Here is an 11,790-nt window from a genome sequence, read left to right as displayed (position 1 = left end):
CACTTCCTACAGTCAGGTTTCCGACAAAGAGGCGGAGAAAGTTAGGGTTAGTTGAAGCTAACCTGCTAGGGGGCAGGTTAGCTTCACGGAGTGTGTCGTCATAGTAACTCAGAATTAATCTAAACTCGCTTTGTGAAACCGAAAACCCAGAGTTTTCGTTAACTCAGGGTATACTTACTCAGAGTTTGCACTAAACCGGCTTCCTGAAATAGGGCCCTGCAGTTAAAAAAAGAGTAAAAACAAACTGGTTGGTTCAGTTTGCAGCATTTTCATTGGTCGCTCTCTGTGGATCTGCCCTCACCTGTTCTGCACCTCTATAACAACCAGGTGAGAACAAACTGAAGCACCGATCGCTGTTGTTGCTGATCCAGCTGTGTGTGTGTCAACAGTACGAAGAATCCAGTGAGTACCTGCTGTTACCTTAAACTTAGTTAAGTGACAGGTTTGCTGTCCTATCAGAACAAGAATGAGAATAAGCACAAATTATTTTTTCAAGTCAAGGAAAAGGAAAAGTTTCAGGTTTATAGAAAGATATTATTTGTAAATTAATGTTAATGTTGGATGTAAAAATACTCAACAAACCCCAGGAAGAGACTTTGGTGGCCTCAGTGTTTTCTCATATAAACACGTCTTTTACCGACATTTAACGTTTTACCTTTAATCACTTACTGCCCACATGTGCTGTGTCCGTGTGCCGTCAGTAACATTACTGATTATCAATAGTATATGTCTGCATTCCAAAATAAAAGTCTTTATGTTTTTCTTTCTGTCAGGATGAGCATGGAGGATCCAGATGATTCGTGCCCAGAACAAATTCCTGGAGTTAAAGAAGCCCTGAAGAACAACGACACGGCCGGAGCAGCAAAAAGGATTAAAGAATATTTAGAAAAGCAAACCAATGTCTCGTTAAATATCGCCATCACAGGAGAAAGTGGTGCAGGTAAATCCACCTTTATTAATGCCTTCAGGGGGATAAAGAACAGAGACGAGGGAGCTGCTCCTACTGGTGTCACAGAAACGACGTCGGAGGTCACACCGTACCCCCATCCAGATAATCCCAACGTCACTTTATGGGATCTTCCTGGAATCGGAACCAAAGACTTCCCAGCAAGGAAATACCTGAAGCTTGTTGGGTTTGACAAGTATGACTTCTTCCTCATCATCTCAGACACTCGCTTCAGAGAAAATGACGTGAAACTCGCTCAGAAGATTCAGAAGATGAAGAAAAATTTCTACTTTGTTCGCTCAAAGATTGACAACGATATCCGAGCCGAGGAAAGTGTTTCCGACTCCAGCAAAGAGAAAACTCTCACAAAAATCAGAGACGACTGCGTTCAACGTGAGTGAGGTCGAGTTTTCAAAATCATTTAAATCTCGTTTTTAATCGTTTTTTATTTGTATGAATCTGATGGTGTTGACATGTTTCCTCTGTGACGCAGGACTCAAAGACTTGGGCATCGAGTCTCCACGAGTCTTCCTAATGTCGAGTTTTCAGCTCCACAAGTACGACTTCTCTCTCTTACAAGAGACCTTAGAGACAGAGCTTCCCAAAGATAAGAGAGACACTCTGCTGTATGTCATGCCCAACGTCAACCCCGACGTCATCAGCAAGAAGAAAAAGGCTTTAAAGGTACACTTATACCTCTTGGCCACTCTGTCTGCAGCTGCTGCAGCTGTTCCCGTTCCTGGGCTTTCTGTTGCTGTTGATGTTGCTGTGCTCATTGGTGCTGTCACACATTTTGTACATGCGTTTGGTCTCGATGTCCAATCTCTGAAGAGACTCGCTATCAGAACAGCTGTGTCATACACTGAGCTGCGTGATGTCATCATTTCACCAGTGGCTGCGAAGGAAATTACTAAAGAGCTCTTCCTGAAGGTGTTCGCCCAACTTGGAGGAGCAGCTGGATTAATTGGAGCAGAGGAAGTATCCAGATTCATTCCGATAGTGGGAATCCCGGTAGCCATGAGCCTCTCCTTCGTCACAACCTACAGAGTTCTGAACTTTATCCTCAACCAGCTCGCTGAAGACGCTCAGAAGGTGTTAAATAAGGCTCTGGTCTGAGCGTGAAAGGAAAAGGCAATGAAACTCAGTGAAACTGGGATTTACACATGAAACTCAGTAAACCAGTCTCCTTGCACAGCTGGTCAGCTTCACACACTCAAACTTTTCTCATCATCACATACATACAGAAACAAACATCATCATATTATTCAGATATGAACTGTGTAAAGTGTAGAAGTCTGAGTCATTGTCATGTTTTTTCCTTTGTGTAAGTGCTTCCTCAGGACATCAGGAGATACAATGACCCAGCTTCAACTAGTTGCGGCAGATGGCTGAACTTCCTGGGTCTCCTTCCTGTTAAAGGCAGTTTTTCCTTCCCTCTGTCACCAGGTCTTTCGTCATAGAGTGATGTCTGATTGTTGGGGTTTTCTCTGATTTGTAGGGACTTCACTGAACTTAATTTATCTGAGCTGTTTCTACCTTTACTCAAACATGTCTTGTTGTTTGAATAAATTGTGATGAAACTGGTTGTTTTGCTGTATTATATTTTCACATCATAGCTTCCAGAGTTAAACAGACTGTTTGATGTAATGTGAGAATCAGGGGTTGTTTTGATGTTTTTACTTGCTGTTGACTGTGGATTGTGATGAGTGTTCACTGCCCTCTGGTGGCCAAAGTGAGAAACTACAACACAAATAATAACGATATGAATTATATTACTTATCACCATCACACCTGTTTATTATTAATAAAATGTTATTGATAAATAAACATCAGTGTTAGTGTGTAGGTCAGCCACTATATCATTTATAACTTACCTCAGCACTTCAGTCATCTGATACTCTTCTACACCACCCAGAGGCTGTCTCCTCCTTCTTCAGCTTCCACCTGACTCCACCTTACAGTCTCCTGTCTGTTTCAGAGTGCACCTTCTGCATAAGACGTCGTCCACCTGTGTGCATGTACAGGGTGCAGGGTGGACGCAATATTAGATACCTTGACTCTGTGGTGTAGATTTACGTTATGCACAAAACAGAATGAGGATTAATGGTGGAGAATACTAACGCATCTAGGAAATAACAGAACAGACTGCAGCCATCAGATGTATCCTGAGTCCTTCAATGACAGCCTCATCACCTGTAACAAAGACAGGAAGGATGAACTTGAACTGGCTGTGACGTCAGTGAAATGCATCGCATAGACACGAGGTGGCGCCATTTCACTACCAAATACTGTCAGTTTGTTTTGGAGCCACAAACAGCAGCAGGAGAGGAAACAGGAGACGCACTGCAGTGAACATTCACACAGAGAAATCTAAATCTAAACACGGAGCACACGCTGATCAGTGATCAATCGTTTACTGGGTTGTGATCAGTTACAGGGATGGAAAATAATCACAGGTGATGTTGTGAATATCTGACTGACATTAATATCACAGGTCTGTCAGTAAACTCGGCCTCATCTGTTTGATTCGTATTATTATCTCCAGTTTTTTCCACCTGCTCTTCATCCCTGTGAAGCTGAATCTTTGGATTTAAAACTCAGATGTGAAATTTGGCAGAACTGCAGTTTTATCTATAATCTACAAGTTGGCCAGATGGTGACTGAGTGATGATGATGCCCCACATTGATCGTCTTCATCTTCCTCAGTTCCCTGAAGCTCTGCTCGTTGTTTACCCGTTGCCACAGTGAATCTGTCCTGTCACCTACATGCGTTTCTGTGAAACTGGAAACTCTGAGTTAAAAGTTAGAGTTTGGTGAACTTGGTGCTTTGTGGAGCAATCTCTGATTGTTGTCTCAGATATTATCCCGTAAATACAGAGAAATAAAGTTCAGCTTTGCTCTCAAACTCCCAGAAAACCTGCAGCTGACGTCTGACATCATCAGTTTCTGTTCAAAGTTAGAAAACAACAGAGATGGAGGCAAACTTCCTGCAAAAACCTCAAATGTTTTGAAGTTTATTTACTTATTAACTGTTATTTTGAATGGAATTTATTTTATTAAATAAAGTATAACATGTTATATTATGTAAAACTGTATTAAAAATACAGAAAGAAAGAAACTTGGATTCTTCTGGATGTTTGATTTGGTATCCAGTATTTATTTGTACATTTACCTGTTTTCCACTGATAATGCTGTTAATAAATAACTAATAAAAATCCCAGAAATGCTTTTTAGATTTCCTCTGTGTGGGATCATTGTTCTGTTGATTGTTTGGTCCCAGTTTGGTCCCAGTTGTAGCTGTGGAACAGACGACCTCACAGATGAGTAAATACTACTTTGATGTACACAGGATTTATGACTCACATCAGGCCTGGTGTTGCAAACATCTGCACGCTGGTCTCGTCTGTCCAAAGAAGATCGTTCTTGCTGTGTTTGATAAAGGATGAATTTCATGATTCCCTGATATGTAAAGACCTCAGAATAGAGGAAAGGTGTACTTTATTTTTACTATTACTGTAACAAACCACTGTCACTGGTGTTACTGTAACAGTGCGGTGTATGGAGCACACGGATGACACACAATGCAAATATTGTGGGTTCTCCTTCCAAATCTAGGCCGGGTTTATTTAACTAATGTATCTCATAACTCTAAAGTTGTTGTTTGTTTGTTTTAAGGCAACAGATTAGCATTTTTAAATAAAGCCAGCAAATCAAATGTTACAGTTTCCCACAAAAAAGAGAAATCCTTCGTGTCAGACGTGACCTTTGTGGGGGCGGGTAAATCGCGTAGGGAGAACGTCCCCACGCGGCTGGTGACGGCTTTGCTGATCAAACCATCAGATAAGGAAGCTCCGTGTGAGTGCGAAGATCAGAGGAGCTTTTCACAGTCATCGAGCCCGAGAGAACGTGGCTTTGACTGCGCCTGCTTTGAGGTTTTGTTCTTTGTGGTGCCATCACCGTCTTCTTACCCACACAGAGCGAGGAGCTGTTAAAGAGCCGCCGCTCTGTCAGGAGTCAGAAAAATATCGGCTCAGGGAGAACGCTCTGCAAGGTATGCATGCTCTACACTTTACTGTCTCACTGCATTGTGATTTTAGTGTGTCTGTTTTCACTGTGCTGCATCTAAAGAAACGTTTGTTTAGATGCAACACAGAATTAATTTTAAAGTTTTAAAGAAATGATCAGACTTTAAAGGATAAAATGCCTTTCACAGATATTATTTCATATTTGGAGAACTGCCAGTTCTGCAAAAACATGAAACCCTGTTTGTTCCCAGTTTGCATTTTTAGAAAGGTGTTGTCTTTTCTTTACTGCCTTTCTCATTAATAACAGCCTCACTGAGGTTAGTGAGAACTGAAAGAGGTAAAGTGAGAGCAATATCAGCCTGTCACATTTGTTCCTCACGGCAGGTTTTTAAAGAAGTTCAAGTTCTTGTTTGTGTCTTTATCGCGGCGCTGCAGGGTCCATTTACTCAGAACTTAAATGTGTTTCCTCAAAGCTGTGAAAACAGCATCCATGTCCTGCCTCCTCATTCCAGAAACAGAACGATACATATCAGGTAATCACGTAATTAAGACGATCGTGGGGTCAAATACAGATTAATCTGACTGCTACCTGCTCCACATGCTAATACGAGCCTCGAAGGTTTACCCAGAATGCACTGTGATTTATCAGAAACAGATCAAACATCAGGACACTGAGGTTGGTTTCTGCTCCTCTGTGTCACAGATATCAAACCGCTGCAGTTTATTTATACCGATGCTCACGGCCTGTCAGCGAAAACCATCTGTAGCTCTGGACTCTTGTGGCTCCAACACTTTGGTTTTTAAACAGAGCTTCAATGTGTTTCTCAGCTTTGAACATTTCATGTGAACATCTGATGGATTTGTGACATTGTTAAAAAATGCTGGAATTTTTTTTCAATGCTTAAATCTGAACCCACTGGCTGTGGATTTCAGGGCCTGGAACTCAGAAAACATCCACAGTATGAAAGTAAAGTGTAGCAATGTTTCATTAAAACAATAATAATAATGCTTCATTAAAAAAACGAGTTAATGTACCTAAAAAAAAAAAGATTCTGAGGCGTTCGGGTGGGAGGAGCCATGACCTTGTTTTTTTGTGTCATCTATCATAATTATAAGAAGCACGAATGCTGTGTGAGGAAAAAGCAAACGAGGACAAGTGACTGGAACATTAAGTTGTCCTGATGCTTCCTCCTCTCGTACGGATCCATCGCGCTCTGATTTCATGTGAAATAACTGACGCCTTCTCGCTCGCCCAAACTCTTTCCATCCCTCGTTTCTATCTGCTTTGATGGTTTTTCCACAACTGCTGTGACTCAAATCTCTAAACCCCAAACTCAACTTTCAAACCTCACCAATGCACCAAAACTGTCTTATTGGCAAACCACACATTAGGAGACAGACACAGTCAGTCAGACTAATGACGGCGCTGCAGAGGCTTCATTGTTAACGCAGCTACAGAAACGTGTTACAGCAATTCTACAAACACGTGAAGTAAAAGCAGAGCTGGACCTCAGATTACAGACGAGTCACACCTGCAGCTAATTTACAGCCACTAATTAACCCTACATGCAAGTCTGTGGCCTGCAGGAGGAAACCAGAGCACCGGCACACTCAGCCCACACTTAAATATTATTATTATCATGTCCATGTAAAGCTTCATGTGTTAAACATAGCATTTTAATTTGGTGGGAAGTGTGAAAAGGTGTGAAATATGTGAGCCGGCGTCCCAGTGACTGCTGGGCCCTGACCTCAGGACCCACAGGAGTCTCCTCAGATCAATGAATTAAAATTTAACAAAGAAACAACACATAATATTAATTATTAATGCTGCTTAAAAGTTTTTACTTTGAAGGTCAGCTCTCTCCGTTTCCTGCTGTTTTCATTATAAACAGCTGAACAAGCAGAATTATTATCATGTTGGATTTTTTTAGTTAAATTTAAACAGATTTTTTTGATTTAGTTGCTTTATAAGTTTTAGTTTTCATTTCATGTAATTTCTGGGATTAATAATAATAATAATAATAATAATAATAATTATTATTATTATTATTATTATTATTATTATTATTATTGTTGTTGTTGTTGTTGTTGTTGTTGTTATGTGGGCTTATTTTTGTTACAGGCATGTTTAACTCAAACACTACTGTTGGTGGAGAGGAACTAAAAATGAAACTTTTCCTGTTTAATTATCTGTATTTTAGCAGCTTTGTAATCACACGTTGTTCAAAGACACAATGAACGAGCTCATGTGGGAAACAGCTTCAAAGCCTGCAGACGGATCCTTGCACAGACCCACGTTCATGAATGCATCAAAAGTGAGACATTTTAATCTCACACTTTGCATGTCCTCTGCTTTTTATATGGGTTAGGACTGTCTGTACGCGCTGCCCTCCATCTTCCTCCCTTCATCCTCCTCTGCCTCTCACACTCTCCCACCCTCGCTGCTTTATATCAGCTCAGATCAGAAAAACTGTGAACAGTTCTGAGTCGTCGTGTTTAAGAAGTGACGTTTGAAGTCTTAGATGATTTAATTCTGCGAAAGGATTTCAAAGAAGGTCAAATGAGGTACTTTAATCTCATCAAGGTGACACACTGTCTGTAGGTCACGGCCCACGTGTGGCCTGGTTTGATCTCAAGTAAAAATGCTTTATTAAAAAAAAAAACTTCAAAATTTATTTTTTTTACTAAAAATAGTTTAAAGATTTCTCCTGGAAAAAGCACAAAATTTAACAGCGAGGTGATAAAATCTAGATTCAGTGAATCTGAAACTGTTACATTTTATCCACACGTTTAGCTCATCACGTTAGTTCCTCTGATTCTCAACAATAACAATAATAAATCTGATCTTGTTTTTTATGTTAGTAATGATTCAAACGAGCTCTGAAACAGTTTTACAGCCACAGATGTGACGACCTCACAGCCACAAACTGAAATGAAGCATAAAAACTCTAAAATTGACCCAACAATTTCATTGTTCTCTGACAATGACAATAAATAAATAAATACTAAATACTAAACAGTTAAACTCAGCAGTAAAAGCCAGTCTGTGAAGATTCTGACTGTTTGGATTTGACATCATTATATTTGGTTTGTCTGCATCTAGACCGATTTTAACTTCTCATCCAACAGCATAGTTTTATTGACAAATAAATAAATTAACGAGTGAATGAAATGTTATCCGGACTGGAGGTTAGAGCTCGCCGGCTTCTTCAGAAATCAGAATCTGATTCAGAGAATCTTCGTTTGTGTTTGAACAATGCAAAAAAGTGCAGTTCTGCAGACACAAAGCCTCTGCACTCCCTTTTTTGTGATTTTCTCACTTCAGTTTGGCTCTTAGTGTTTGTTTTTTGACCTCATTACATCTGAGATGCCCTCTGATAACAATCGGATCATTTTCTAAGCGAAGCACAAAGCACGGCGTACCTGTGCAGGCGTCGCCTCGGGCTGAAAGTGGGTCATTCATAACCAGAGGAACAGCTGACACAGAACGATGGTTTATTTTCTGAAACCACCAGAAAAGGTGTGAGGAGTCTCAACCCCCGGTGTGTGCAGGGTGCACGCTGTGCTGGATTGATTTGTATTGTTGGTGCTGAACTCTTCATATCTTCTTTCATCAGACAGCGCAGTGGTCTGTCAGAGGTCAAACCTGCTTTCTAATGATGGCACAGGGCTTTCCTTTGGTGTCATCACACAGATGATTAATTTTGGCTTTTTTTTTGGCACCACAGATTTCTACATCTGGAAGTAAAACTGCAGCTTTAGATCAGGACAGAAATCACAGTAATTCAGCTGTTTGTGAGAATCACATCACAAACTACCCAACACAACTGATGTTACAAAGTTTTCCTTCAAATCAAAGGATCTGATTCAAATTAAAATTGGTTCAATGTTAAAAATTATTATTACAATATTATTCGTCACACGATCATACATTTAGAAATCAGGCGGTGTGTAAACTTTTACAACTTCAGTGTCCTGAAACTTTTGCATCTGCGTCTCAGACTCGTTCTGCTGAGTTTGCTGTTAAATGGATGAGACAGACTCATCTGGAGAAGAGATCGTTATGTGGCACAGAGCAGACAGGAACACAAAAACCACCAAAGACACTGTGCTGAAGTTTAAGGTCGGAGCTGCTGTGGCGGCTTTACGTGGATACGTGGCAGAAACAGGAAGCTATTAGAGGCACAGACCAAAACACCCACATGTGACTGCGAGACCTTCACTGACTGGTGGAAGCAGACGCCGCGGCTTCAGCTCATGTAGCACGTCAGACACTTCACGCTGGAGGGATCCTTGATGTCAACATGACTGACCCAAAGACACGAGAAAGGTCGGCTCCAGGACGGTGAACCCAGGCAGCGCAGCAGCTGGACAGCTTTCAGGAAACATTCACAATTTATGTGTTTTAATTCTTTATAAACAAGCGTTTTTTACAATGTACAACGTCTGGTTTCTGTGAGCGGTGGAGCATTAAATAACACGTCAGATCTACTGGGAACAATGGAGGCCGGAGATCCTCTCTGAAGTCTCTTTTCTCATTGCTCAACCTGAACAACATCACATGATCAAAGCTTCACTGACAGCGTGTTTCAGGTCCTTCTGCAAATGTCTCCAGTCAGTGCTTCACTCATCATGTTTCTTTTCTTCTCCAGGTCGCAAACATGACGGAGAGTCCTGCAAACGCGACATTCGGTGACTATGACAACGGTACTGAGACATATATCGATGACGACGGCTTCTGCATCATGGATCCTGACGCCAGTGAGGTCATCACCCAGACTTTGATCCACTCCATCATCTGCGGATTCGGCCTGATTGGCAACGTCCTGGTGATGGTGACTTACAGCTTCTACAAGAGAACCAAGACCATGACGGACGTCTACCTCTTCAACATGGCCGTGGCCGACCTGATCTTCGTGGCTACACTTCCGTTCGTCATATACAACGAGCAGCACGATTGGTCGATGGGCAGGGTGGCCTGTAAGGTGCTCCGGTCGTCCTACAGCATTAACCTCTACAGCGGCATGCTGCTGCTCGCCTGTATCAGCTGCGATCGGTACATCGCGATTGTTCGGGCGACGCGCTCCTTTGGGACGCGCTCCCGTGCCCTCGTCTACAGCCGCCTGATCTGCTTGGCGGTTTGGGTGTTTGCAGTGGCGTTAACTCTCCCCACGCTCATCTACACTGAACCCTCTGAAGATAACTCCCCGGGGTCTGACCGCGTCACCGTGATGTGTCAGATGTCTTTCAACCAGACTGAAACTGCGGCGCTCGTGAAGCTGCTGGTACCCAGCCTCCAGATGGCTGTTGGCTTCCTGCTGCCACTGTGCATGATGGCGTTCTGCTACTCCTGCATCATCTACACACTGCTGAGGGCGCAGAGCAACCAGCGGCACAAGGCCGTCCGGGTGGTGTTGGCGGTCGTTGCTGTCTTCATCGTCTGCCATCTTCCGTACAACGTGACCCTGCTGATCCACATGCTGTCTCTGTTCAAGCAGAGGAGCTGCGACGCCGAGAACCTTAAACTCAAATTTCTCAACATCTGCAGGACCGTCGCTTACCTGCACTGCTGTCTCAATCCCTTCCTCTACGCCTTCGTCGGGGTCAAGTTCAGGAACCACTTCCGCCAGATCATGCTGGACCTCTGGTGCTTCAGCAAAAGGTACATCTACACCGCTCGCTCGTCACGTGGCACGTCCGAGATCTGCGTGTCAGGGCTGAAGTTGTCGGAAGGCTCCAACAACATGTCGTCATTCAGCGCTTAACACTTCAGCTATAAAGGGAAATCAGTCTGGCGCTCATCGCTCTCAAGCTTTGCTATGAAACTGTGCTTTAATCATAGAGACTGTGAGATGTTCTCATCTACTGCATCCAGTTTATATGACACAAAACTCGACATCAAGTCCAACAGCTGTCCTCAGAAACACAGGTGACCACAGCAGCTTATTATCCATCAAACTAAAAACACAGCAGCAGAATCTCACGCTTTGACTTCACGTATTGTTCTTGTGATTTAGAAGTAACTGTGTCGTGCAGGTTGCAACTGTACTCTTTGCTAATGAAGTTTGATGCTATAAACCGCATCTCTAACTGAACTAAACATAATGTACTTTTTTTAACGGGCAGGTTTGGATGTTTGGGACATCGAGGTCGGTTTTCTGTGACATGAACATGTAAACACATAATCCTGCAATCTGAGAATGAAGCGCCCTGTTGGAATAATTTGGTATTACAGTCGAGGCATTTATTCCTGTTCTCGTGTCACCAGCAGGAGCTTCTTTTTTGTGTATGATGATTAAATCTGCTGTTTTTAAAGATAAGAAGCTAAACTTCTTCATTTTCTGGATCTTCCCATAACTGTCACTTGAACCTCATCTTCTTTTCTTGAAGCATGCTGTACACCTGCCCTGCTGTTTTTAATATTTGGCATTTTGTAGACCTGTGTTTTGTTTTGTTTTTGCATTATCTGAATAAAACTGTATGAAAATATCAGGGTTTTAATCAATATTAATTATTAATTTAACTGGATGTGCCAAAAGTTTGCAGACTAAAATGTATTTTTAAGATATTGTGTGCGTGGTTTCTCTGTGGATAGATATCATCGTACAGTTCTGAGTATCATGTCTGAGAGGAAGTGGGTAACCCGAGCAGAGCAGTGGGCCGAGCACGGGGCTCTGGGGAACACCACAGCTAAACTGGGCTTTGGAGAAACAGGAAGATGGGAAAACTAGATGTAGATCAGATTAACAGTGAAAAGAGAAGTGTGGCAGCAGATTGTGACACCGTGTGCAGTTTCCAACAATGACTTTCTCAGATGTG

The 11,790-nt window shown here is 42.2% G+C and overlaps 3 protein-coding genes across 3 annotated transcripts in view; 2 read left to right on the top strand and 1 right to left on the bottom strand.

The window, feature by feature from the left end:
* The first annotated feature begins 311 nt into the window (after nucleotides 1-311).
* On the top strand, nucleotides 312-2,531 carry LOC146551743 (interferon-inducible GTPase 5-like). Its single transcript, XM_085258404.1, has 3 exons — nucleotides 312-402; nucleotides 774-1,339; nucleotides 1,440-2,531. The coding sequence occupies exons 2-3, from the start codon at nucleotides 775-777 to the stop codon at nucleotides 2,060-2,062; spliced, it is 1,188 nt and encodes a 395-aa protein (XP_085114530.1). The 5' UTR covers nucleotides 312-402; nucleotide 774; the 3' UTR covers nucleotides 2,063-2,531.
* Nucleotides 1,817-11,790, bottom strand: part of pxdn (peroxidasin) — a 55,591-nt gene continuing 45,617 nt past the window's right edge. Inside the window, exons 24-26 of the transcript XR_014890072.1 lie at nucleotides 3,068-3,139; nucleotides 2,821-2,954; nucleotides 1,817-2,686 (exon numbers count right to left, since the gene is read on the bottom strand). The gene's annotated coding sequence lies outside the window, so the exon portion shown is untranslated. The remainder of the gene's footprint in view (nucleotides 2,687-2,820; nucleotides 2,955-3,067; nucleotides 3,140-11,790) is intronic.
* On the top strand, nucleotides 4,835-11,498 carry ccr6b (chemokine (C-C motif) receptor 6b). Its single transcript, XM_085256943.1, has 2 exons — nucleotides 4,835-4,997; nucleotides 9,624-11,498. Exon 2 carries the CDS (start codon nucleotides 9,633-9,635, stop codon nucleotides 10,734-10,736), a length of 1,104 nt encoding a protein of 367 aa, XP_085113069.1. The 5' UTR covers nucleotides 4,835-4,997; nucleotides 9,624-9,632; the 3' UTR covers nucleotides 10,737-11,498.

This window comes from Mchenga conophoros, linkage group LG19 (assembly GCF_057382185.1).
Source record: "Mchenga conophoros isolate Kocher_MC1m ecotype Shallow Benthic linkage group LG19, M_conophoros_male_GT1.1, whole genome shotgun sequence".
Classification (NCBI taxonomy): Eukaryota; Metazoa; Chordata; class Actinopteri; order Cichliformes; family Cichlidae; genus Mchenga; species Mchenga conophoros.
Note: the sequence above shows the minus strand (reverse complement) of the source record. Positions and strands in the feature narration are given on the sequence as shown.

Excerpts from the sequence above, each read along its gene's own strand:
- LOC146551743 (XM_085258404.1), top strand. The coding sequence starts at position 775 with ATGAGCATGGAGGATCCAGATGATTCGTGCCCAGAACAAATTCCTGGA. Across the intron at positions 1,340-1,439 it reads CAGAGACGACTGCGTTCAAC|GACTCAAAGACTTGGGCATC; the intron begins GTGAGTGAGGTC and ends TCTGTGACGCAG.
- ccr6b (XM_085256943.1), top strand. The coding sequence starts at position 9,633 with ATGACGGAGAGTCCTGCAAACGCGACATTCGGTGACTATGACAACGGT.